At 47.7% G+C, this 26,888-nt stretch overlaps 1 protein-coding gene across 1 annotated transcript in view; it reads right to left on the reverse strand.

The window, feature by feature from the left end:
* The window catches only part of LOC140387825 (calcium/calmodulin-dependent protein kinase type 1D-like), a 331,474-nt gene that overhangs the window by 82,814 nt on the left and 221,772 nt on the right, over positions 1-26,888 (reverse strand). Inside the window, exons 3-4 of the mRNA XM_072471001.1 lie at positions 23,953-24,091; positions 18,044-18,170 (exon numbers count right to left, since the gene is read on the reverse strand). Of these exons, the coding sequence (XP_072327102.1) occupies positions 18,044-18,170; positions 23,953-24,091 (266 nt within the window). The remainder of the gene's footprint in view (positions 1-18,043; positions 18,171-23,952; positions 24,092-26,888) is intronic.

A 26,888-nucleotide genomic window follows, 5' to 3' on the forward strand; every position in this document is an offset into this window, starting at 1 on the left:
GGGGTCACTCGGTTCTACCATTTTATAAAGTCCCGCAACCTCCCCTACTCCGTGAAGGAGGTCCGTACTGTCACCAGGAACTGCCACATCTGCGCAGAGTGCAAACCGCACTTTTTCAGGCCAGATAGAGCGCACCTGATCAAGGCTTCCCGCCCCTTTGAACGCCTCAGTCTGGATTTCAAAGGGCCCCTCCCCTCCACCGACCGAAACACATACTTCCTGAACGTGGTGGACGAGTACTCCCGTTTCCCTTTCGCCATCCCCTGCCCCGACATGACAGCGGCCACAGTTATTAAAGCCCTGATCACCATATTCACACTGTTCGGTTGCCCCGCATATATCCATAGCGACAGGGGGTCCTCCTTCATGAGTGACGAGCTGCGCCAGTTCCTGCTCAGCAAAGGTACAGCCTCGAGCAGGACGACCAGCTACAACCCCCGGGGGAACGGGCAAGTAGAGAGGGAGAACGGCACGGTCTGGAAGACCGTCCTACTGGCCCTACGGTCCAGGGATCTCCCAGTTTCACGGTGGCAGGAGGTCCTCCCGGACGCTCTCCACTCCATCCGGTCGCTGCTGTGTACCACCACTAACCAAACGCCTCATGAGCGCCTCCTTGTCTTCCCCAGGAAGTCCTCCTCCGGAACGTCGCTGCCGACCTGGCTGGCGGCCCCAGGACCCATCTTGCTCCGGAAACATGTGCGGGCGCACAAGTCGGACCCGTTGGTCGAGAGGGTTCATCTCCTCCACGCGAACCCGCAGTACGCCTACATGGCGTACCCCGACGGCCGACAGGACACGGTCTCCCTGCGAGACCTGGCGCCCGCCAGCAACACGCACACCCCCCCGACACCGATCACCCCCTCCCTGCCACCGGCGCACCCCGCGACCGCCCCCTTCCCGGGAGGATCGGTCCTCCTCCCATGTCCGACCAGGAGTGAAACAGAAGCAGACACCGAAAAGCTCCCGGAGACGACAACGCGGGAACAAGCACCTGCACCACCACCGGGGCTGAGGCGATCGACAAGGAAGACCAGACCGTCTGCTCGACTCGTGGCATCGGTGTAACACAAGAATGTTGTGGACTTTAACGAGAATGTTCTTTTTCCTCTTACGAATATTGTAAATAGTTCACAAACCCTGTACATAGCCCAATGTAGGGCAAAGTGTAGAACATTGAAAGGACATGCCAAAAATTTTCTCCTCCCAGGACCAGCCTTGTAAACCCCTACCACCATGCGAAGCACCACCCCGCCGGGTTCATTTTTAACAAGGGGTGAATGTGGTAGTATGCATTAGGGGTCATGTGGGACTGTGAAGCCGTGATGCTCTTGGCTGACAGATCCCGGGTCCTTGTTGGCTGTTGATCCCTAGCTCCGCCCTGAAGGCGGAGTATAAGAGCCTGGGCTTCTCCCCGCAGCTCCAGTCTGTTGCTGAACTGTGGGGAACAAGTCACGCTTAATAAAGCCTCATCGACTTCATCTCTATTCGTCTCTCTCGTAAGTCATTGTGCGCTACAATGAACAACTCAGGGGGAGAAATGGTGGACATGTGCAGAAGGGTGGCACGGTGGCACAGTGGTTAGCACTGCTGTCTCACAGCTCCAGGGACCCGGGTTCGATTCCGGCCTTGGGTGACTGTCTGTGCGGAGTCTGCACGTTCTTCCCGTGTCTGCGTGGGTTTCCTCCGGGTGCTCCGGTTTCCTCCCTGAACATCCAACTTGTGTGCGACCACCACCTCATGCACGTGTGTGCACGCTTCCCAGGGAGTGTGCTCGACTGCTGCATCCTGGGGCAGTCGGAGATCCCGGCATCTTTGAGAACCACCCCACGGTGATGGGTTGGCACTTGGGGGATAAGTGGTACCCCCTGAGGTCCTGGCTACCAATGCGGAGACCCGATATAACGAGGCCCACGTAGACACTCGGGCTGCCATTGAGCGGTGCACCAGGCTGCTCAAGATGCGGTTCCGATGCCTTGACCACTCTGGTGGTGCCCTGCAGTACACCCTCCCAGACGGTCACCTGTTTTGTGGTGGTCTGCTCTGCCTGCCACACCCAGGCACATCAGTGGGGTGACATGCTGAAGGTGGCCATGTCAGAGGAGGAGGAGGACGAGGGACAGCCAGACCAGGAGGGGCCTGGGGAGGGCTGGCAGGAGCAGCCGGAGGACAGGCGGTGAGGGTCTGGCATGCCTGGAGGACTAGAGAAGTCCTCATCCTCTCCGCTTCTCGTAGGACATGGCTTTGACCATCATATCACCCCCTCCCCCCTCGCCACCCACCGTGAGCTCCAGTGGCTCCTGCACCATGATATCGATGCCCTCAGCAATGCCCCTCTGTGAGCGGGCTACGTTCTGGAGTGCCTCGGCAATGCCCACCTGAGACTGGGACATACTCCGCAGGGCCTCTACGATGCCCACCTGTGTCAGAGACATGCCCCCCAGTGACTGGGACATTCTGTCGTGGCGCTCTGCCATGGCTGTCACCGACTGAGCAATGCCTTGGACTCCACCAGTCATGGTGCTGACGTTCTGCTCCAGTTCTCCACTGCGGTCACTGTTGGCTTCGATGCCATGCATTGGACTGGGACCCAGCTGGGTTCTGGGATCCAGCAAACCTCCGGCTACTGTCCCTCCTGGACATTTCTGTGCATCAGCAACTGTGAGGTGCTCGCCAGAATGTGCCCCAGAAGCCTGTTCACTAATGCTGCCTATCGAGGTGTGTGTCTCTTTGTTTGTGGAGGTGGGGTTGACAGCAGTGACACTCCAGGACCCGTTCCTCATAGTGGGTGAGGACTCTGATGCCTGGCACCCTGACGCCCATCTGGGTCCTTTCCCGCCCATTGGATGCCAACCTGCCCTGCGAGGAATCAGACAGGACATTCTGAGCCACACGCTGGCACCAGCTGACCTATAGCTGACCCTCCGACCCCCTCGGGGAAACAGGGTGTTCCGTCGCAACACCTCCCCGTTCAGCTATCTGGCCAGGTTGGCATCTTTGAATCGTGGTGCGGGTCTCCTTGGTGGCATGGCTGCGTGCTGTCTGGGGTTTGCATGGAGGGAGCGGTTGACGAGCAGCTACCCCTCGTTAGTGGAGGAGCTGCCGGGCGCAGTCCAGGTGAATCAGCTGGTGAGATAGCCATTCTGCCGTGAAGCCCATGGGGCATCAGTACCGGCCCTAATTGGCGTTAGATACGGTCGCGGTCACACCTGGTCAACCGTGGGGGCGCACCCGGCAAATCGCGCTCGCCACCGCACTTAGTGCTTCTCCTGTTAGATCGCGCCGTGCCCATAACCTTTCTCCGTTAGAAGTTGGGCATAATTAACAACGAGAGGCGATCCAGGTCGGAAGAAGAAGCCACCTGACCAATCCTGATTCTGTACCTTCTCTTGCTTTTGTATCGGCTGAAGCTGCCAGTAACGCCTTTCGTTAGGGTTCTGTGGGAGAAATTCATTCCTGGCCAAGTTTTCCATCCTCCTCCAGTTAAAATAGAAAACACAAATGCGATTATCTATTAAAGTAATGACTTCATTTCTGGTTTGTTGTGTCATTGAGAGTATTGCTCAATTTCTGCAAGAGCTACTTATTTTGCAAAAGATTGTTGATTTGTAGATGTTGCCACAGGGAACATGCCTCAAAGAGCACTTGACGTCAAGCCATGTTGATCTGAATTACAATATGTAGGAATGAAGCTTTACGAGTTGCAGAACTGATATTGTAAAGTGTTTTCGCTGGCTGAAATCTTATTCTCAATCTTCTCTTTCCATGTGTCCGTTTCGGGGGGTTTCCGTGTTTGTCTTCTGTGTTCAGATCGGTTTGCCCCAGGGGCGAGGTAGCTGGGAGGGGAGGGCTCTGCCAACATGGAATCATGGCACCTGCACCTTCCAATTCTTTACAGCCTTTGAAAATGTGATGGCCGGCGTGCTTCCCGCTCCTTTTCCCGCCCGGGACAGCACTTTGAAACAAAACTGTAAAATTCCGACCTTTCTGCGGGGTTACTGCCCTAATGGTGATTAACCCCTGCTGGAAAAGCAGATCTGAATCACTGCAAAATAGACAAACTGCTCCAACTTAATGGGGGAAATCGGAATTTAAAAAAATCTCTTTGACTGGCCCAATTTTTATTTGAATGGCACAGTGCAATGGCGATGAAACAATGGCACTCACTGATGGCCTTGCCGCGAGATCAAGTGACTTCTCTGAGAATTTCAGCTGGAACTCCGTAAAGCGCCTCAGCATTTGATTGCAGCATTGTTTCCTGGGGATTCCCACCGTGAAGCCACCCGGCTCTCCGAACAGCCAATCACATTCAATCATTTTCACAGGCAGACAAACAGGAAACAAAAAGCGGGGAAATAAAACCTTGGACAGGATTCTCCGTTTGGGAGACTACAGGCTGGATTCTCCCATTTTGAGGCTATGTCCGGAGCATGTGTCCAGTCTTACGACCAAAAACTCGGCGCCGCCTCCGTACCGATACTCCGCCCGGTGGGGGGCTAGCAGCGGCGCCACGTAAAGCCCCCCCGGCTTTCCCTGCAGATACGGACGGAGAATTGCTGGGTCCGCGGTCGCGCTGTACAACATGGTGCCGGCCACGTGCGGACCCGGCCGGCCAGATAGTGCCTCCACCCCCCCCCCCCCCCTGCCAACCAGTCCCCCAAGCCCCCCGGGCTCACCCATGACTGTGGCGGCGCTGAACACAGTCGGCAGATGCCACGCGAGGTTGACGAAACCTCAGACCACAAGTGATCCACGCCGTCGGGAAATCAGCCCATCGGGGGAGGGGCATCGGGGGAGGGCCTTCAGGTAACGTCCTGAGGCCGCCCCAACGGCGCGCGGCCTACTCACCGAGGACGCCGTTTTGGAGGGGGCGGAGCATCTGAAAACAGGCGGTGCCCCCGATTTTTGTGTCAAAAGGGATTCTCCGACCAATCACCGAATGTGATCTTGGCATCAGCAATCGGAGAATCTCGCCCTATGCTCTCCCGCCGGAGCTGAATTGCACCAGTTTTACGATCCCCTTGCAGTCGTAAAGTGGGACGCAAATTTACACATGGTGTGGAATACGGGGGAATCCCGAGGCCGCCATCTTGTTCAAAGAGACGCAAGTACATTGCAAGCACTAAGTGCACTCCTTTCACTGCACTTACCTCTCTTTGTGTGTCAATGTGTACTAACCCTGGGGTTTCACCGCTTGGGCCACTGAAACATGAAGGGACGAATGGATCAAAGCTGCAGATGGTTTTTATGAGCTGTCAATCACAGACCACTACTCGAACGCTATGAATGGCTTGCAGTGGAATTTTGGGAACCAGGTGCAGGCACAGCTGCTCTCCTTCGAGGAAGGGACATGTGGAGCTGCAAGGTAAGTGTTACAGCTAGAATGCTTCCCACTGCTCCTGTCTGGACTGCTGTCTAGCTTTCAGCCGGGACTCCCTTTTCTGGGGGGTAGGGTGTGTGCCAGGGGCACGGGGGGTCTTTGGAGGAGGTATTTTAGGCAGGGGATCCCTGCAGGTGGTCCTACTATTTCAGGGGCCCATGTGTGGGGGTGGGGTCCCCCTATTACAGTGGTCTAGGGACAGTCCCCCTATCACAGGGGTAACTGGGGGAGGGTTCCCTATTACAGCGGCTTTTGACTAAGATTTTGGTTATCTGCCTTCCTATATCCTTACGGCTCAGTGACAAATTTTGTCTCATAATGCTCCTTTGTTTTTCTGCAATAGACAAATGCAAGTAGCTGTTGTCACTGTTGTTGCTGCTCTGCAACTGACCACCAGGGGGTGATTTCCGAGGCCAATAGTGGCCACCTTGCTGATCGTCCCACTCTCACTATGGCCAGCATTCTCTGATCGTTGGGGTTCTCTGCTCCTGCCGGTAGCGCACCCCCGCCCGCGGGCTTCCAGGCGGTGCGGCTTCAATGGGAAATCCCCTCGACAAGCCGCGGGAGTAGAGAATCCCGCCGCAGCGAAGGCCACGTTGCCGAGAAACACGGGGCAGGAGCACCGGACAGTCCTGCCCTCTGGGCAAGTTCCCGATTTCACATTGCCCTCCCAGGGGCCTCACTGTGTGGCTGAACAGGCTCAAGGAGCTGAGTGGTCACAGTGCTGCTGTGAGTCACTCCCGATTATGCTGCCTGGAATACAGAATAAACATTATGATTTGGGCACATCTTGCGAGATGCAAATGCAAAGCTCAGCGTCCCCCGCAACAATTCATCTTGAAAATGCTCTGGAGGCGGCTATTATTGTGACATAATGGGAGGAGAGCTACAACACGCTAAACATTAACTTCATGGTTTTCTGATGTGAAATTAAAGCTGAACTCGTTACTCCATGTATGAACTCCAGGTTGTTAAATTGCCCTTTTATCACCAGAAAGACACTGACCAATACTAGCAGCAAAATATCAACACAGCATAGGCTGAGTCACTTTGTAGAGGATTAAAAAAAGGGACCAATGCCTGTAGTCGGAAAACAATCTAAATTCCATTTATCAAACAGTTGGGAGATAATAGAAATCCCTTCAAATTCTGTAATAGCTGGAAGGGTTTCAAGATCAGAAAATGATAGTTGTGTAAATAGCTAACGGGATATTATCCCTTTTGTTCAGCTCAGTGGTTCCAAAACGAGAAGTCGGAATGGAAATAATTGAAGTTTCACCCAAGGCAGACACCACTCTGCTTGCGGCAGAATCTGTACTGCTGGGGTTGCTGAATTCAATGCAAAAGGAGAATGATATGTACAGTTAGAAACAGGGGCCTGTTGTGATTTGGCTTCCGGTAAGAATATGGAATTCTTCAGTTTTTGAATGGAGGGTCCCTTCCCCTGTTGATTCCCTTATTTCTTTTATTTTGTTGTTATCATTTTTGATCCATGGATCTTTAATGAAGACATATCACTAAGTTGAAGATAGAACACAGAACAGTACAGCACAGAACAGGACCTTCGGCCCTCGATGTTGTGCCGAGCCTTGTTCGAAACCAAGATCAAGCTATCCCACTCCCTGCCATTCTGGTGTGCTCCATGTGCCTATCCAATAACCGCTTGAAAGTTCCTAAAGTGTCCGACTCCACTATCACAGCAGGCAGTCCATTCCACACCCTAACCACTCTCTGAGTCAAGAACCTACCTCGGACATCCCTCCTACATCTCCCACCCTGAACCTTATAGTTATGCCCCCTTGTAACAGCTACATCCATCCGAGGAAATAGTCTCTGAACGTCCACTCTACCTAACCCCCTCATTATCTTATAAACCTCTATTAAATCGCCTCTCATCCTCCTCCGCTCCAAAGGGAAAAGCCCTAGCTCCCTCAACCTTTCCTCATAAGACCTATCCTCCAAACCAGGCAGCATCCTGGTAAATCTCCTTTGCACCCTTTCCAATGCTTCCACATCCTTCCCATAGTGAGGTGACCAGAACTGCACACAATACTCCAAATGTGGTCTCACCAGGGTCATGTACAGTTGCAGCATAACCCCACGGCTCTTAAACTCAAGCCCACTGTTAATAAACGCTAACACACTGTAGGCCTTCTTCACGGCTCTGTCCATTTGAGTGGCAACCTTCAGAGATCTGTGGACATGAACCCCAAGATCTCTCTGTTCCTCCACATTCCTCAGAACCCTGCCGTTGATCCTGTAATCCGCATTCAAATTTTTCCTCCCAAAATGAATCACCTTGCACTTATCAGGGTTAAACTCCATTTTTGGCCCAGCTCTGCATCCTATCAATGTCTCTTTGCAGCCTACAACAGCCCTCCACCTCATCCACTACTCCACCAATCTTGTTGTCATCAGCAAATTTACTGACCCACCCTTCAGCCCCCTCCTCCAAGTCATTGATAAAAATCACAAATAGCAGAGGACCCAGCACTGATCCCTGTGGTACACCGCTGGTAACTGGTCTCCAGTCTGAAAATTTTCCATCCACCACCACCCTCTGTCTTCTATGTGATACCCAGTTACTTATCCAATTGGCCAAATTTCCCTCTATCCCACACCTCCTTACTTTCTTCATGAGCCGACCATGGGGAACCTTATCAAATGCCTTACTAAAATCCATGTATACGACATCAACTGCTCTACCTTCATCTACACACCTAGTAACCTCCTCAAAGAATTCAATCAAATTTGTGAGGCAAGACTTACCCTTCACGAATCCGTGTTGACTATCCCGGATTAAGCTGCATCTTTCCAAATGGTCATAAATCCTATTCTTCAGGACTTTTTCCATTAACTTACCGACCACCGAAGTAAGACTAACCGGCTTATAATTACCAGGGTCATTCCTGTTCTCTTTCTTGAACAGAGAAACAACATTCGCCACTCTCCAGTCATAGATCATCATAGAATTTACAGTGCAGAAGGAGGCCATTCGGCCCATCGAGTCTGCACCGGCTCTTGGAAAGAGCACCCTACCCAAGGTCCACACCTCCACCCTATCCCCATAACCCAGTAACCCCAGTCCTCTGGTACTATCCCCGTGGACAATGAGGACCCAAAGATCAAAGCCAAAGGCTCTGCAATCTCATCCCTTGCCTCCCAAAGAATCCTAGGATATATCCCATCTGGCCCAGGGGACTTGTCGACCCTAAGGATTTTCAAAATTGCTAATACATCCTTTCTCAGAACATCTACCTCCTCCAGCCTACCCGCCTGTATCACATTCTCATCCTCAAAAACATGCCCCTCTCCTTGGTGAACACTGAAGAAAAGTATTCATTCAACGCCTCTCCTATCTCTTCTGACTCTATGCACAAGTTCCCACTACTGTCCTTGACCGGCCCTAACCTCACTCTGGTCATTCTTTTATTTCTCACAAAAGAGTAAAAAGCCTTGGGGTTTTCCTTGATCCGACCCGCTAAGGACTTCTCATGCCCCCTCCAGCTCTCCTAAGCCCTTTTTGTTAGCTCATTCCTTGCTACCTTGTAACCCTCAAGCGACCCAACTGAACCTTGTTTTCTCATCCTTACATACGGTTCCTTTTTCCTCTTGACAAGACATTCAACCTCTTTTGTGAACCATGGTTCCCTCACATGACCATTTCCTCCCTGCCTGACAGGGACATACCTATCATGGACACACAGTATTTGTTCCTTGAACAAGCTCCACTTTTCATTTGTGCCTTTCCCTGACAGTTTCTGTTCCCACCTTATGCTCCCTAATTCTTGCCTAATCGCATCATAATTACCCCTCCCCCAATTATAAACCGTGCCCTGCTGTATGGCCCTATCCCTCTCCATTGCAATAGTGAAAGAGCAGAGGAAGTGAGGAACTCAAAAGTTTCAATATGTGCTATGTTTTAGCGTTTGAACAGAAAGACTCAGACTTTATGGCACCCACGAGGATTTGGTTAGATTGGTTGGCTGGTGGCCAATGGATTGGCCAGGGACCGTATTCTGCCTGGCAAGAGACAGTGATAGGATCCTGCCAGTTGTTTTCAGAGAACCCGGGAGAAAGCTCTCTCTCTCTCTCTATTTCTCCCAAATATTTCCTGCCTGCTGTTTTTGAGTCTGCAGAAAAGTCACAAGACCTTGATGAGTCTGGAGTGAAAACCATTACAGACTGAAACCAAAGACATCTAACTGGAGGCCCAGGCTGAAATAATCTAACTGGAAGACATCCATCTTGTAAGGAACCTCTTTTAAATCACTTGTTTGTCTTTATGTTCTGTTTTGTTGGATTCCACAATTATGCAGATGTTGGTTTTAAACTGAAACACCCCTGGTCTAATGTGCCACTTGAACTGGCCCAAGCACTTCCTTCGGTTCAGTGTGCCATTTGCATAGTCCAGTGATGTCATTTTTATGGACTTGGTTAGCAGCCAATCAACTCTTCTGAAATTCCGGGACTTGTTCAGTTCTTGATTTTGATTCGTAGAGAGCTTCAGAGGTTTCTGGGAAGAAGACGCGCAGACCCCTATTTGCTTTCAGTTCTGCTTAGAGTTGGAGACCAGAATGGAACAGGTCTGGACACTCTCGCTATCAGCTAAGGCTGGTCAATTAAAACACCCTCTCTATCAGGCCTGTGGAATTTTAACCTCTGATTGAAAGGCTGTAATCTGTCTCAGTAGTCAGGTCTGTGAAAACCTAAACTCTGTTTGGAAAACTGAGGAAGGTAGGTTGCTGGTAGAAGGTAGAGGATATCTAAGCCAGAGATCGGAGAATATTATAGTTAGCTATCGCATTTCTATTAGAAATCTAGTGCTAGGAAACAGATAGTTGACAGTAACTTTGAAATTTAAAAAAAGTATTTATAAAAAAAAAAGACAAATTTTAATTTTAATTAATTGACGCAATGTCAGTTAGAGGGGTGCTGTGCTCTGACTGTGAGATGTGGCAGGTCCGGGAGGCTTCCAGCGTCCCGGATGGCTTCGTCTGCAGAAAGTGCACCCAACTGCAGCTCCTCACAGACCGCATGGTTCGGTTGGAGCAGCAATTGGATGCACTTAGGAGCATGCAGGTGGCGGAAACCGTCATAGATCGCAGTTATGTAAGTGTGGTCACACCCAAGGTGCAGGCAGAGAAATGGGTGACCACCAGAAAGGGCAGGCAGTCAGTGCAGGAATCCCCTGTGGTTGTCCCCCTCTCGAACAGATATACCCCTTTGGATACTGTCGGGGGGGATAGCCTATCAGGGGAAAACAGCAGCAGCCAGAGCAGTGGCACCACGGCTGGCTCTGATGTTCAGAAGGGAGGGTCAAAGCGCAGAAGAGTAATAGTTATAGGGGACTCTATAGTCAGGGGCACAGATAGGCGCTTCTGTGGACGTGAAAGAGACTCCAGGATGGTATGTTGCCTCCCTGGTGCCAGGGTCCAGGATGTCTCTGAACGGGTAGAGGGAATCCTGAAGGGGGAGGGCAAACAGGCAGAGGTCGTTGTACATATTGGTAATAACGACATAGGCAGGAAGGGGCATGAGGTCCTGCAGCAGGAGTTCAGGGAGCTAGGCAGAAAGTTAAAAGACAGGACCTCGAGGGTTGTAATCTCGGGATTACTCCCTGTGCCACGTGCCAGTGAGGCTAGAAATAGGAAGATAGAGCAGACAAACACGTGGCTAAACAGCTGGTGTAGGAGGGAGGGTTTCTGTTATCTGGACCACTGGGAGCTCTTCCGGGGCAGGTGTGACCTGTATAAGATGGACGGGTTGCATCTAAACCGGAGAGGCATAAATATCCTGGCCGCGAGGTTTGCTAGTGTCACACGGGAGGGTTTAAACTAGTATGGCAGGGGGGTGGGCACGGGAGCAATAGGTCAGAAGGTGAGAGCATTGAGGGAGAACTAGGGAATAGGGACAGTGTGGCTCTGAGGCAGCGCAGACGGGGAGAAGTTGCTGAACACAGCGGGTCTGGTGGCCTAAAGTGCATATGTTTTAATGCAAGGAGCATTACGGGTAAGGCAGATGAACTTAGAGCTTGGATTACTACTTGGAACTATGATGTTGTTGCCATTACAGAGACCTGGTTGAGGGAAGGGCAGGATTGGCAGCTAAACGTTCCAGGATTTAGATGTTTCAGGCGGGATAGAGGGGGATGTAAAAGGGGAGGCGGAGTTGCGCTACTTGTTCAGGAGAGTATCACAGCTATACAGCGAGAGGACACCTCAGAGGGCAGTGAGGCTATATGGGTAGAGATCAGGAATAAGAAGGGTGCAGTCACAATGTTGGGGGTATACTACAGGCCTCCCAACAGCCAGCGGGAGATAGAGGAGCAGATAGGTAGACAGATTTTGGAAAAGAGTAAAAACAACAGGGTTGTGGTGATGGGAGACTTCAACTTCCCCAATATTGACTGGGACTCACTTAGTGCCAGGGGCTTAGACGGGGCGGAGTTTGTAAGGAGCATCCAGGAGGGCTTCTTAAAACAATATGTAAACAGTCCAACTAGGGAAGGGGCGGTACTGGACCTGGTATTGGGGAATGAGCCCGGCCAGGTGGTAGATGTTTCAGTAGGGGAGCATTTCGGTAACAGTGACCACAATTCAGTAAGTTTTAAAGTACTGGTGGACAAGGATAAGAGTGGTCCGAGGATGAATGTGCTAAATTGGGGGAAGGCTAATTATAACAATATTAGGCGGGAACTGAAGAACATAGATTGGGGGCGGGTGTTTGAGGGCAAATCAACATCTGACATGTGGGAGGCTTTCAAGTGTCAGTTGAAAGGAATACAGGACAGGCATGTTCCTGTGAGGAAGAAAGATAAATACGGCAATTTTCGGGAACCTTGGATGACGAGTGATATTGTAGGCCTCGTCAAAAAGAAAAAGGAGGCATTTGTCAGGGCTAAAAGGCTGGGAACAGACGAAGCCTGTGTGGCATATAAGGAAAGTAGGAAGGAACTTAAGCAAGGAGTCAGGAGGGCTAGAAGGGGTCATGAAAAGTCATTGGCAAATAGGGTTAAGGAAAATCCCAAGGCTTTTTACACTTACATAAAAAGCAAGAGGGTAGCCAGGGAAAGGGTTGGCCCACTGAAGGATAGGCAAGGGAATCTATGTGTGGAGCCAGAGGAAATGGGCGAGGTACTAAATGAATACTTTGCATCAGTATTCACCAAAGAGAAGGAATTGGTAGATGTTGAGTCTGGAGAAGGGGGTGTAGATAGCCTGGGTCACATTGTGATCCAAAAAGACGAGGTGTTGGGTGTCTTAAAAAATATTAAGGTAGATAAGTCCCCAGGGCCGGATGGGATCTACCCCAGAATACTGAAGGAGGCTGGAGAGGAAATTGCTGAGGCCTTGACAGAAATCTTTGGATCCTCGCTGTCTTCAGGGGATGTCCCGGAGGACTGGAGAATAGCCAATGTTGTTCCTCTGTTTAAGAAGGGTGGCAGGGATAATCCCGGGAACTACAGGCCGGTGAGCCTTACTTCAGTGGTAGGGAAATTACTGGAGAGAATTCTTCGAGACAGGATCTACTCCCATTTGGAAGCAAATGGACGTATTAGTGAGAGGCAGCACGGTTTTGTGAAGGGGAGGTCGTGTCTCACTAACTTGATCGAGTTTTTCGAGGAGGTCACTAAGATGATTGATGCAGGTAGGGCAGTAGATGTTGTCTATATGGACTTCAGTAAGGCCTTTGACAAGGTCCCTCATGGTAGACTAGTACAAAAGGTGAAGTCACACGGGATCAGGGGTGAACTGGCAAGGTGGATACAGAACTGGCTAGGCCATAGAAGGCAGAGGGTAGCAATGGAGGGATGCTTTTCTAATTGGAGGGCTGTGACCAGTGGTGTTCCACAGGGATCAGTGCTGGGACCTTTGCTCTTTGTAGTATATATAAATGATTTGGAGGAAAATGTAACTGGTCTGATTAGTAAGTTTGCAGACGACACAAAGGTTGGTGGAATTGCGGATAGCGATGAGGACTGTCTGAGGATACAGCAGGATTTAGATTGTCTGGAGACTTGGGCGGAGAGATGGCAGATGGAGTTTAACCTGGACAAATGTGAGGTAATGCATTTTGGAAGGGCTAATGCAGGTAGGGAATATACAGTGAATGGTAGAACCCTCAAGAGTATTGAAAGTCAAAGAGATCTAGGAGTACAGGTCCACAGATCACTGAAAGGGGCTACACAGGTGGAGAAGGTAGTCAAGAAGGCATACGGCATGCTTGCCTTCATTGGCCGGGGCATTGAGTATAAGAATTGGCAAGTCATGTTGCAGCTGTATAGAACCTTAGTTAGGCCACACTTGGAGTATAGTGTTCAATTCTGGTCGCCACACTACCAGAAGGATGTGGAGGCTTTAGAGAGGGTGCAGAAGAGATTTACCAGAATGTTGCCTGGTATGGAGGGCATAAGCTATGTGGAGCGATTGAATAAACTCGGTTTGTTCTCACTGGAACGAAGGAGGTTGAGGGGCGACCTGATAGAGGTATACAAAATTATGAGGGGCATAGACAGAGTGGATAGTCACAGGCTTTTCCCCAGGGTAGAGGGGTCAATTACTAGGGGGCATAGGTTTAAGGTGAGAGGGGCAAAGTTTAGAGTAGATGTACGAGGCAAGTTTTTTACGCAGAGGGTAGTGGGTGCCTGGAACTCACTACCGGAGGAGGTAGTGGAGGCAGGGACGATAGGGACATTTAAGGGGCATCTTGACAAATATATGAATAGGATGGGAATAGAAGGATACGGACCCAGGAAGTGTAGAAGATTGTAGTTTAGTCGGGCAGTATGGTCGGCACGGGCTTGGAGGGCCGAAGGGCCTGTTCCTGTGCTGTACATTTCTTTGTTCTTTGTTCTTTGTTTGCTGATAGCTCTCTCCTGAAACCTCTAGAGGTCTGGATGAAAAGACCCCTTTTCTCTGTCTCTTCACTACAGTTAATCTTGATCAGCAGAAAGAGCAGATAAGCAATCAAGAGGCAGAGTGGACAGAAAACCCGCTTTTAAATTTTCAGGCAGAGAATTCTAAGATAATCTCAGTGGGACAGAGGTCAGTCAAGTGAAAATGACTCCCCAGAGGAAATTCTACAGTCTGTGGGTTTTAATTGAAGGCACAGACTAGAGGGTCCAATCCAACTGGTGGATTTTGACACTTCGTCCCCCAAGAGGATCACTACCTACAAGGACCTCAACCGCCGCAGCAAAGGTACTCATCTCACATTCCCAGTTTAATTCCCCGTATTTTGATCCTACCCTGCCCTCACTGTGAGTCTGTCTTGTGTGTGTTGGGTGGAGGATGGGGCGGTGTTAGGGGAATAATTAGATTAGCAGACCATTCTTCTATTAGCGCTATTATATGTTTATCTCTCTTCCTGTTACAAATAAACAGTTACTAAGTTTTATTTATACATCTGGTGCCTGTAAGTTACTGGAGCAGTCAAAGATCTCAGGAAAATATACAAATTATTGGTTAATTCACATTTGTTGGAACTTGGGGGTCTGTGGGGCAGGAACTGACCGGGAATAGCCTAGGTGTCGCAACAATCTCAAACAGAGACTTTTATCCTTTTGCTTTTAGTATTTTTTACATCCCTCTTTCCCTCTATGTTTGTCTGGTGTCCGTGTAGAGGGTATGGGCAAGTTAAAGGGAGGGGGTAGAAATTAGATAGTAGTCAATTAGTTGTATTTGCTGCCTATTTAATTATAGTTATTGTTATTAATAAATGTTAATCGTGTTTACATTTACAAACCTGGTGACTGTCATTATTGGGCAGCCAAGGGCCAAAGACTGGGTATTTTTAAAATTAAGAGTTCATTTCAAATGTGTTGCATCTCCAGGTCAGGCAGGTCTGAAATTGACCACGCACTGGCCCAGTGTGTCGTAACATGAAAGATAAATATTTTTATAAGAAGCGCAAGGAAAGATCAGTGGCAAAGACCATTGAAAATATCCAGCCTTTAAGGACATCTCGTCTGGGGTGTGTCATTTCCCTGCAAACAAGTAAAATGGTGTGTCTGATCCTGCGATCATTTCCTGGTGTAGATGCTGTGAGAGACCTCCAACAGCCAACAATGATATGAGGGGATTCACAGCACCACCTCCATGATGACCAACTCCAACATGACATAGGAGCAGAATTAGGCCAATCGGCCCGTCGAGTCTGCTCCGCCAGTCAATCATGGCTGATATTTTTCTCATCCCCATTCTCCTGCCTTCTCCCCATAACCCCTGATCTCCTTATGAATCAAGAACCTATCTATCTCTGTCTTAAACACACTCAGTGATTTGGCCTCCACAGCCTTCTGCGGCAAAGAGTTCCACAGATTCACCACCCTCTGGCTGAAGAAATTCCTCCTCATCTCGGTTTTAAAGGATCGTCCCTTTAATCTGAGACGGTGTCCTCTGGTTCTAGTTGTTCCTGCAAGTGGCAACATCCTCTCCATGTCTACTCTATCCGGGCCTTGCAGTATCCTGTAAGATTCAATAAGATCCTCCCCTCAACAAGAGGGAATCTAACCAACTCGCCTTGACATTCGATCGCACTACCAATGCTGAATTCCCCACTTTCCCCACAATCAACATCCTGGGGTTACCATTGACCAGAACCTGAACTGGACTGGACATATAAATATCATGGCTACAAGAGCAGGTCAAAAGCTGTGAATTTTGAGAGTAACTAATTTCCTTGACTCTCCAAAACCTGTCCACCATCTACAAGGCAGAAGTCAAGCGTGTGATGAAATACCCCCCAATTGCCTGGATGAGTGCAGCTCCAACAGCACTCAAGAAGCTCAACAGCACAAAGCATCCCCACTTGATTAGCAACCATCAACCAACATTCGCTCCCTTCACCACCGATGCACAGTGGCAGCCGTGTGTACCATCTACAAGATGCACTGCAGGAACTCACCAAGGCTCCTTAGACAGCATCTTCCAAACCCATGATCACTAACATCTCAAAGGACAAGGGCAGCAGATACATAGGAACCCCACCACCTGGAGATTTCCCTCCGGGCCACTCACCATCCTGAGTTGGAAACATACTGGCCGTTCCTTCACTGTCGCTCGGTCAAAATCCTGGAACTCCCTCCCTAACAGCACTGTGGGTGTACCTGCACCAAGTGGACTGCAGCGGTTCAAAAAGGCAGCTTATCACCACCTTCTCAAGGGCCTGAGGGATGGGAGTTCAATACCGGCCTAGCCAGCAACACACATCACCCGAAAGAATTTAACAAAATCTGATGCTAATGCTCCTGTGTAGTGATGCAGAGGCCTGGATTAAGGATCCAGAGACGTGAATTCAAATCCCACCATGACAGCTGACAAATTGAAGTTCATTTAATAATCAACCTAGAATAAAAAGCGATTCTTTGTAATGGTAAATTTGCAACTTGCAAATCATTTTAAAATCTCATCTGGTTATTTTACATCCTTTAAGGGAAGGCGATCTGCGGTACTCTTACCTGGTCTGGTTACCTGTCACTCCAGACCCACAGCAACAAGGCAGAAATGGATATCACGAGGGGACATAATTTTAAGGTGACTGGAGGAAGGTATAGGGGAGCTGTCAGAGGTCGCCTTTACACAGAGAATGGTGGGTGCGTGGATTGGATTGGATTTGTTTATTGTCACGTGTACCGAGGTTCAGTGAAAAGTATTTTTCTGCGAGCAGCTCAACAGATCATTAAGTACATGAGAAGAAAAGGGAATAAAAGAAAATACATAATAGGGCAACACAACATATACAATGTAACTACATAAGCACTGGCATCGGGTGAAGCATACAGGGTGTAGTGTTAATGAGGTCAGTCCATAAGAGGGTCATTTAGGAGTCTGGTGACAGTGGGGAAGAAGCTGTTTTTGAGTCTGTTGGTGCGTGTTCTCAGACTTCTGTATCTCCTGCCCGATGGAAGAAGTTGGAAGAGTGAGTAAGCCGGGTGGGAGGGATCTTTGATCTGGAATGCACTGCCAGCGGAGGTAGTGGAGTCAGAGTCATTGGGGACATTTAAGCGACTCTTAGACAGGCACATGGACAGCAGTAAATTGAAAGGGTGTAGGTTGGGTTGATCTTAGATTAGGATAAATGGTCGGCACAACATCGTGGGCTGAAGAGCCTGTACTGTTCTATGTTCTATGTTCTAACACAGTTGACTCAAATCTGAAATGGCTTTTCATTTGTTAATGTTAAAAAAACATTTGTTAAAAAAAGTGTCTTACCACCACCTTCGCAAGAGATATAAATGTTGACCTTGTCACTTCCGCATTCTGTGAACTAATTAACAAAGAAAGCTCCTCTGGACAATTGATCAGCATTTTCACTGACAATTCTGAGGATGATTGAAAGAATGACTGTAGCGATTGAAGAAGGTGACTCACCACCCCCTTCTCAAGGGCCATTCGGGTTGGGCAATAAATTCTGGCCCTGGCAATGATGCACACAAACAAAAATCCAAAATGGGAATGCAGTTAATCTTGTGGTGGCTGACACGTTAAATGTGGATTTGTCCTGAGCTTGGTGTTGGAACGAGATCAGGTTTGGCAGCAAGGAACATTCTTGTAGCTGTCTTTTTTTCCCCTTATAGGGTTGTTCATGTATCAAAATTCAGAGTGAAATCATTTAAAGGCTTCAGAACTTTCCAGAACCTCCCATTTCAAGGAAGTCACTTACCCACATAGCCTGGGGTGCCGCACGCTGTCGACATAACATCTCCTGTACCTTCCATCTTGGACAGACCAAAATCGCTGATCATAATCTTGGATTCTTCATCAGGGCTGAAGTACAAGAGGTTTTCTGGCTGAGTAAAGATTTGGGAAGGAAAACACACAAGACTATTTTTGATTTTCTTGTTTTTTGGGGAAGAGAAACATTCAATAATTTAAAAATAAGAGTACTACTAAGAATAATTTCCTGGGAGAAGATGGACCAGCTGGGTAGAGAACATCAGGGAGTAAATTGCACCGGGTCTATGGAAAAAACATTCCTGTTTTTTCCTGTTCCAGGATTTCCTTGGAACAGGTGAATCCAGTTTCTAGAATGTTCCACAATGTTGTCAATTCCATCTGGCTGCCATCAGGCCAAACTGAAAGTATCCTATTTTTAAATTCAACAGACTGCAAAATTGGAATTTACTGAAAAATGCATCCAAGGCAATGCATTTAAAAATTTTAAAGTATTGATCAAAAAACAATTAATGTGGGGTGCAGTCACATCGTGGCTATGTTGCTGGACTGCTAATCCAGGGCAATACTGCTGGATTAATGCAAATTACGGCGGATGCTGGAATCTGAAACGAAAGAGAAAATGCTGGAAAATCTCAGCAGGTTTGGCAGCATCTGTAGGGAGAGAAAAGAGCGAACGTTTCGAGTCCGATGAGTCTTCATCAAAGCTAACAGACAGAGAATTTGCTGCATTCACTGCTCCCAATGTGGTCGCCTCTATATCGGAGAGACCAAACACAGACTGGGTGATCGCTTTGCTGAACAACTCTGGTCTGTGCGCATTCAGGACCCTGACCTTCCTGTTGCTTGCTATTTTAACAAAAGACCCTGCTCCCATGCCCACATGTCTGCCCTTGGCCCAATGTTCCAGTGAAGCTCAACGCAAACTGGAGGAACAACATCTCATCTCCCGGTTGGGCACGCTGCAGCCTTCCGGTCTCAACATCGAATTCAACAACTTCAGCTGATTAGCTCTACCCCACCTCAACCCATTCGTTTTTCTCCCATTTCATTTTAACTGTCTTTTACCTTTTCTTCCTTTCTTGTCTTTCTTAATATATATTAACCCCCCATCTTATCCACCTTTCCTTACTCTTTCTTCTCTTTGCTTCGCCCTTCCCCTCCCCACACATCTACAGTTCACCCTCTGATGTTAATTTCTCTGCTGTTTGGCCTTTCACATCTTTTGTCCTCTCTGGGGACTGCCATTAGCACCCGGTTTCCCTGGGTTTCTGTGGCCATTAGCACCCGGTTTCCCTGGGTTTCTCTGGCTATGACTCATCTTTCATTCTCTCTCCACAGTATAAATATTTCACACTTTCTCTGTCTGTTAGCTTTGACAAAGAGTCATCGGACTCGAAACATTAGCTCTTTTCTCTCCCTACAGATGCTGCCAGACCTGCTGAGATTTTCCAGCATTTTCTCTTTCATTTCATGCTGGATTAATGATTAGGAGATGTGAGTTCAAATCCCTAAATGGCAGCTGAAGAATTGTAATTGAAAGAACAAAATCTTGAATAAAAAGGTAATTGGACTAACGGCAACCATGAAAGTAATGAAGAAAATCTGCTCCCCTTACCCCATCTGGCCTACATGTGACTCCAGACCCACAATGTGTGGTTGACTCTTAGTTGCCCTCTGAAATGACTGAGCGAGCCACTCAGGTGTGAGTGCTGCGCACAGTAGCACAGTGGTTAGCACTGTTGCTTCACAGCCCCAGGGTCCCGGGTTCGATTCCGGCTTGGGTCACTGTCTGTGCGGAGTCTGCACGTTCTCCCCGTGTCTGCGTGGGTTTCCTCCGGGTGCTCCGGTTTCCTCCCACAAGACCCGAAAGGTGTGCTTGTTAGGTGAATTCTCCCTCAGTGTACCCAAACAGATGCCGGAATGTGACGACTAGGGGCTTTTCACAGTAACTTTATTGCAGTGTTAATGTAAGCCTACTTGTGATACTAATGAAGATTATTATCATTACTTGTATTCAATTAGGCAGGCAGCTCACCATCACCCTCTCATGACCAATTAGCACAGACCAATAAATAACAGTCGTGCCAGGGATCCCATGAATGAATTTGAAAAAAGTCTAGCTTTAACACACTGGCCTTCTTTCTGAGGTTGATTGCCGGTGTGGTTTTAATCCTGAGTACAGGAGCAATTATCAGAGGACATGGTTGAGTCCATTTACTGAGGCTCACAGTGTGAACCAGAGAATCAAGTTCCTACACTTGAAGTAACATAATGATATTTAATACTAGGTTAATGGTCACATCTACTGATGTCAGCTGTGTTCAGACAGTGAAATTTGCCAAGTCAGGGTCTCCTGCTGTGATCACAAGCACTCACTGTTATCAGTAAAACAGCCCAAAGGAATGTTTGGCTTCTGATTCTGAGACTCCATAGCTGCCACCTTCACATGAACAGGAGCTGACACCTTTTAATAGGAAGGTATTGTGGCAGGAGGGCTTACAGGAATTACTGTCTCACTGCTAAAATAACTGGATACTTTCACCTTTGCAACATCACCTGTCTCTGCCCATGCCTCAACCTACCAGCTGCTGATATCCTCATCTGCCCACTTTGCTACAATCAGGCTTCAATATTCCAATGTCCTCCAAGAAGGTGCTCACCTTCCATAAACTTCAGCTCATCGAAAGCGCTGCTGTCTGTCTCCTAATTCACATCAATTGCCGTTCATCCATTACCCCTGCATTTGCTGACTTATGTTGGCTCCCGCTTAAGCAACGCCCTAAATTTTAAGTTCTCATCCTCATTTTCAAACCCCTCCTCGCTACACTCCATCTCGGAAAGCTTCACTGGACCCCAATATCCTTCGTAATATCGTCTTCCTTCCAATTGTGGATCATCGCCACACCGTTGGCAGCTGTGCCTTCAGCTGCCCCAGTTCTTAGTTTAGGAATTCTCTACCTAAGCCCGAACAGGTGCTGGAATGTGGCGACTAGGGGCTTTTCACAGTAACTTCATTTGAAGCCTACTTGTGACAATAAGCGATTTTCTTTTTTTTTTTCATTTCACTTCTCAGTCTCCTCTCCTCCTTTAAAACACCCCTTTAAACCTCCCTCCCTCTTATCCTAACGTGGTTTTGTGCCAAATGTCCTAACACCACTGTGAAGTTCCCCAGGGCATGTCACTGCGTCCAGGCTGTTCTGGAAGCTGTTATAAGGATGTAGCTCAGAACTATGCAATTCCATCTGATAGTTAATTTATCATTTTAAGACTGTTATGGACACCTGGTCAGATCCCAACAGTGGCTAAGGTACTGGACCAGAACCAAAACATTTTATAAGACTGTGTGAAAATAATGATTTGTCCCAGGAGTGATTGCAGTAGAAATAGGGCTTGGTTTTCTTCTTATTTTGTAAAAATAAAATTTACTTTATTTAACTTTATGAAATCAAAAGAAATATTTAACCTTTAAACTTCAAACCTAATAAGAAAAGCTTATATGTCCAGTGCAGATTCGATGGGCCGAATGGCTTCCTTCTGCACTGTAAATTCTATGATTCTATGACATACAGCCCTCAACTCCACTTAGACAGGCAGGCAGATGACAACGGTACTTGCATTTATAGAATATATTCCTGTTGTTAGAGAAGCTCCTGCAGACCCCTTTGCGAAAGCCGGTCTCTGTGGCAGCTTTTCATGACCTTTCTCAGTGGCTTTCCAAACCTGTCGACTCCCACCCGTTCGCACAGGATTCTTTTCTCTCTCTGAGCTCCACCCAGCCCCTCAAACAATGGTTCTGTCCTGGGGTGTCCAGACTTGAACTGATAATTGCTATCTGGGCGTTTGATTGCCAATTCCCATTTATACAAAAGAACAGGGCTATGCTACGACTATGCAATTAATCTCCAATTTATGGACAAACGAGGCCATCAGACTCTGTAATGGGCTAATAGCTGGTCAGATCAGAGCGTCCTGGAGGACAATGGATCTTGAGTGAATCACCCCGGTGGAACATGGATATCATGTTTATTCCCATTAATGAGTTTAAGTCTGAAGGGGACAAGGTAACTCAGGCCAGGTGTAGGCGTATACCTCTGACTCAGTGCTAACAGTTTTACCCTCGGTCTGTAAACCTCTAAATTTCCCACCACATCTTGGATCCGCAGTCCATATCCAAATTCCTAACATCCTGCCTATCGTAACAAGCCACATGGGCCTGAGTAAGTTCACAAAGACTCGGTGGATTGCTGGAAGCTCATCGTGTAAGTTCTGGCCACTCGCTAACTGCAGTGTAAAATTGTAACATCTAGTTTTTAAACAGGAGAATCACAAGTTACTCTGAATCACTGGCACTGCTGGACTGGCCCACATGAGCAGAGCCAAGGGAAATTCCTGCTGGGTCAATTTTAAATCTCCGACATTGCAGTATCAATCATTGCAGATTACCTAGACTTAGTTTAATTTTGAAATTAATTTTAGATGATCTGATCTTTGAGTTATTTCACTTTACAAAGGCCTTTTGTACAGTCATCAGAGTGGAAGATCATATCATCATAGCTGTACAAATGTGCTGCATCAAGTTACAACAGGGCATTATTCTTGACATACAGCACTAACAAGATACAACAGTGATTGTGGTGATTGAAGATATGTTTGCAATATGATCTGGCCGGGCAGGATTATCACCATATTCAACAAAAAAAAGCCCTGGCTCAAACCCTTGTATTGGAATTGACTTGTGAAGTGACAGTCTCCATATGGTATCAGTATTTGGTGCAATAACATTTCTTCAACAAAATAATGCATGATTTCTTCTGGAAGTCAGAAAAATCTCACAGTGAGCAGCCTGAATTTAATGATTAACAACAAGCTGTGAATCAATCATTCATCGGCAATGTCCGTCAGAAAAAAAAACTTGCATTTAGTCATCTTCTTATAGTGTAAAATAATGTGGCAACAAATTTAAGCAGGGCAAGCTCCCACATTGTTATAATGGTGAAGATCATCTGCTTCCGTGATGTTGATAGAGGGACAAATAATTGGTTAGGACACCAGGAGTAACTCTGGGTCTTCTCCAAGATGCTGTGGGATATTCTACAGCCTTGTTATAATGTCACATCTGAAAGACAACACCTCCAGCAGTGCAGCAACTCCCTGAGTACTGCACTGGACAATCAGCCTAGATCTTTGTGCCCAAGTGCAGGAGCACAACCTTTTTTGCTCAGAGATGAGAGTGTTACTAGCTGAACCATAGCTATTCCAGAGAGTCAAAGGCAAATTAACAGGGCTATTGTGGCTGATTGTGTGTATGTGTTAGATTTTGTCTGTGTTGACTTTAATGATTCAATAAAGATGTTAATCAGGTCCCCTTCCTGGCTGGAGTTTCAGGGTCAGTGGGAAGAAATATCATTAGTATGGGGCTTGTGGGGGCAATCAGACCTCAGGGACCCAAACCCCTGGCTTGGGGAGTCCTTGCCATTACCTCCATCCTCTGGGCATCAGTTGCCTTTTAAGGTGTGGATGGAGATTCTGCCCCAGCTCCTCCACTCCAACCAAGTAGCCTGGATCTTCTAGAATTGGCAGAGACCCTGCACAAACAAGATCCATCATTTTCTGGAACATTCTGTTTGCTTCACAGCAGAAGTCCAGTGAAACCCTGGTTATACTCCTGAGGAATCTCACGGTCAATGTGCTTCTGGATATGAAAAATATTAAAAGGATTGAAAATACCAAATAGATTGCCATTTATTGGCTGTAGGTCTTGGTGCTGGGAAGGTCAGTAGAAAATGTTGAACATTAATCCTTCTGTAAAGGTCACTTTTGGTTTCAACCTTCTGCTTAGCACTGCTCTCGCAATGCAAGGCTTTCTCTATCTATTACACAGACTCAGGAACCTACCTTCAAGTCTCGGTGAACGATGCACAATTTATGTAGATACTGCACAGCATCCAGGACCTGCCGTATCAAAGTGCTGGCATCCTTCTCAGTATAAAACCCCTTCTCCACAATTCTGTCAAACAACTCCCCTCCTGACACCCTAGGAGACAAGCAGAAAAGGAGATGTATGCGAAATATAAAAGAGTAACAACTGTTTTTCATGGAAACGTAAACCATGTTTATACTTGGTTGGTGATTGGTCCGTTGCGTAACTGGAACACACAGATACAAGTCCTTATTCAGATCTACCATCCAAACTGCTGACAAATCCATGTTAGAATTACCAAATGGTTACAGCACAGAAAGGAGGCCAATCGGCCCATTGAGTCCATGCTGCTTCTCTGCAAGAGCAACTCAGCTAATCCCATTTCCTCGCTCCTTCCCATAACCGTGAAAGTCTTATTTTTAAAAATTATCACATTAAGCCAGCATTTACTGTCCATCCTGATTACCCTCGAACCGAGCAGTCATTTCAGAGTCAACCACATTGCTGTGGGTCTGGAGTCACATGTAGGCCAGACCGGGTAAGGATGGCAGATTTCCTTCCCGAAAGGACATTAGTGAACCAGATGAGTTTTTAGGACAATCGACACTGGTTTCATTGTCACCTTTCGACCTTTAAGTCCAGATTTTTATTGAATTCAAATTTCAGTGTCTGCCCTGGTGGGATTCGAACCCGGGACCCCAGAGCATTACTCTGGGTCTCTGGATTACTAGTCGAGAGAAATATTACCGAGTTCCCTTTTGAAAGCCAGGATTGAATCTACCATCCTCTCAGACAGTGCGGTCCAGATCCATTTCACTCGCTGTGTGAAAAATGTTTTCTCATTTCTGTGGTGTTCTTTGTGATTCTGTTTTCAGGATGGATGTTGTAGCGTTCACAAAGACCACAGAAGCCATGTTCATTAACAAAGCAAACATTTATTTACACTACTTATTAAAGCTCGATCACTTACTCCTATAGTAAGCAATAATCTACAATCTACACTCTACTAACACTAGTCTCTACACTCTATCTAGAACTGTACTCTGCACTCTCGAGACCTCTCCCAGAAGCCTGAGAGTCAGTGCTTTATATAGTTCTGTATATAGCACCATCTACTGGTCAATTATGATATTACATTACCCCTTTATATTCTAGACATTCTACATAATGTCACAATTTCAACTTTGCTTTCTTTGTCAATCACGTTAAATCTGTGTTCTCTGTTTCTTGACCCCCTCAGCCACAGAAAACCATTTCTATCTACTCTGTCCAGACCCCTCATGATTTTGAACACCTCTATCAAATCTCCTTTCAACTTTCTCTTCTCTAAGGAGAACAGCCCAGCTTCTCCTAATCTATCCACACAACTGAAATTTCCCCGGCGGGATTCTCCGTCCCACCAGACTTGTTCTGTGGTGTGGCACTCCCTCGCCGGCAGCGGGATCCTCTGCCCCGGCAGCTGCCAATGGGGGTTTCCCACTGGGGGCACTCCCACGCTGCCGGGAAATCCATGGGCGTGAGTGCGCTGCCGGCAAAGCGGAGGATCCCGCCGCGGGGAATCCCCGCCCTCAAGTGCAGACGCCAGAATTGGACACAATACTCTAGTTGAGGCTGAACTGGTGTTTTATAAACATTCACCATCGCCTCCTTGCTTTTGTACAAGGGCCTCTATTTATCAATCGGCTTTCTGCACATTTACCCCCATCTCTCTCTGTTGTCCACACCTGCTCAATAAATCAGGCTCTTGCTTTCTCCTGACAGAGAACAGATCGTTTCAGACACTGTAACTCCTCCTGTTTTAGAAGGACATTGAGCCTTTGTCCACACTCTCTGCCTTTGTGATTGAAAATCAGCTTGAATCCATCCATTGCTGTGCCAAGCCACCCCAGGATTAAGTGCTCAGGATTAATATACTGCCATTGAAGTCACTTTTGCCCCAATCCTTCCCAGTTGGTACTTTTATTAGGGGACTGAGGGGGGGACGTATAAGAATTAGATTGGGGGAGGGGAATGGGAGGGGGTCATGGTTTGGAGGGAGCCTATCACAAGAGGAGAGGCAGTAGGACATTCTTCCCAATAAACTTGCTCTGTCGTTCAATATGATCGGGGCTGATTTGGTCCCCCATAGCTCAAATGCTGGAGCGGGGACTGAACGCAAGGTGCTACCACTGAGCCAAGCCTCAAATATATGTATTTACTGCCACTATGGTATGAAATCATCAGATTTGCTTTTTAACACAGAACATTCCTACATTGATGGTAGAAATGCAGCATAAATATAAAACAAATCCACAGAAACATCATACAGCACGAGGAACAGTAACTATCCATAGAATCATAGAAAAGTTATAGCACAGAAGGAGGCCATTCTGCCCACCTTGTCCATGTCAGCCCGATGACACCCAGGTGCCCTTTCCAATCCCACCTTCCTGGACCTGGTCCATCGCCCTGTAGCTTACAGCACTGAAGGTGCAGATCCAGGAACTTTCTAACAGAGTTTAGGGTCTCTGCTTCCACCACCAACTCGGGCAGCGAATTCCGGGCTCCCGCTACCCTCTGTGTAAAAAGTTCTTCCCCATGTCCCCTCTACACCTTCTGTCACTTATCCTGAATCTTTGTCCCCTGATTCTAGAATTCTCCACCAAGGGAAACAATTTTCTCCTGTCCACTCCATCTCCTCCCCTCATAATTTTGCCCACCTCAATTAAGTCACCCCCTCGGCCTTCTTTGCTCCAAGGAAAATAACCCCAACCTATCCAATCTCTTCTCGTAGCCACACTTTTCCAGCTCTGGCAACATTCTTGTAAACCTCCTCTGTACTCTCTCCGGAGCAATAACGTCCTTCCAGTAATGTGGTGAGCAGAATTGCACACAATACTCCAGTTGTGACCTCACCAGTGTTAAAGGAAAA

Source organism: Scyliorhinus torazame, chromosome 13 (assembly GCF_047496885.1).
Source record: "Scyliorhinus torazame isolate Kashiwa2021f chromosome 13, sScyTor2.1, whole genome shotgun sequence".
Taxonomy (NCBI): domain Eukaryota; kingdom Metazoa; phylum Chordata; class Chondrichthyes; order Carcharhiniformes; family Scyliorhinidae; genus Scyliorhinus; species Scyliorhinus torazame.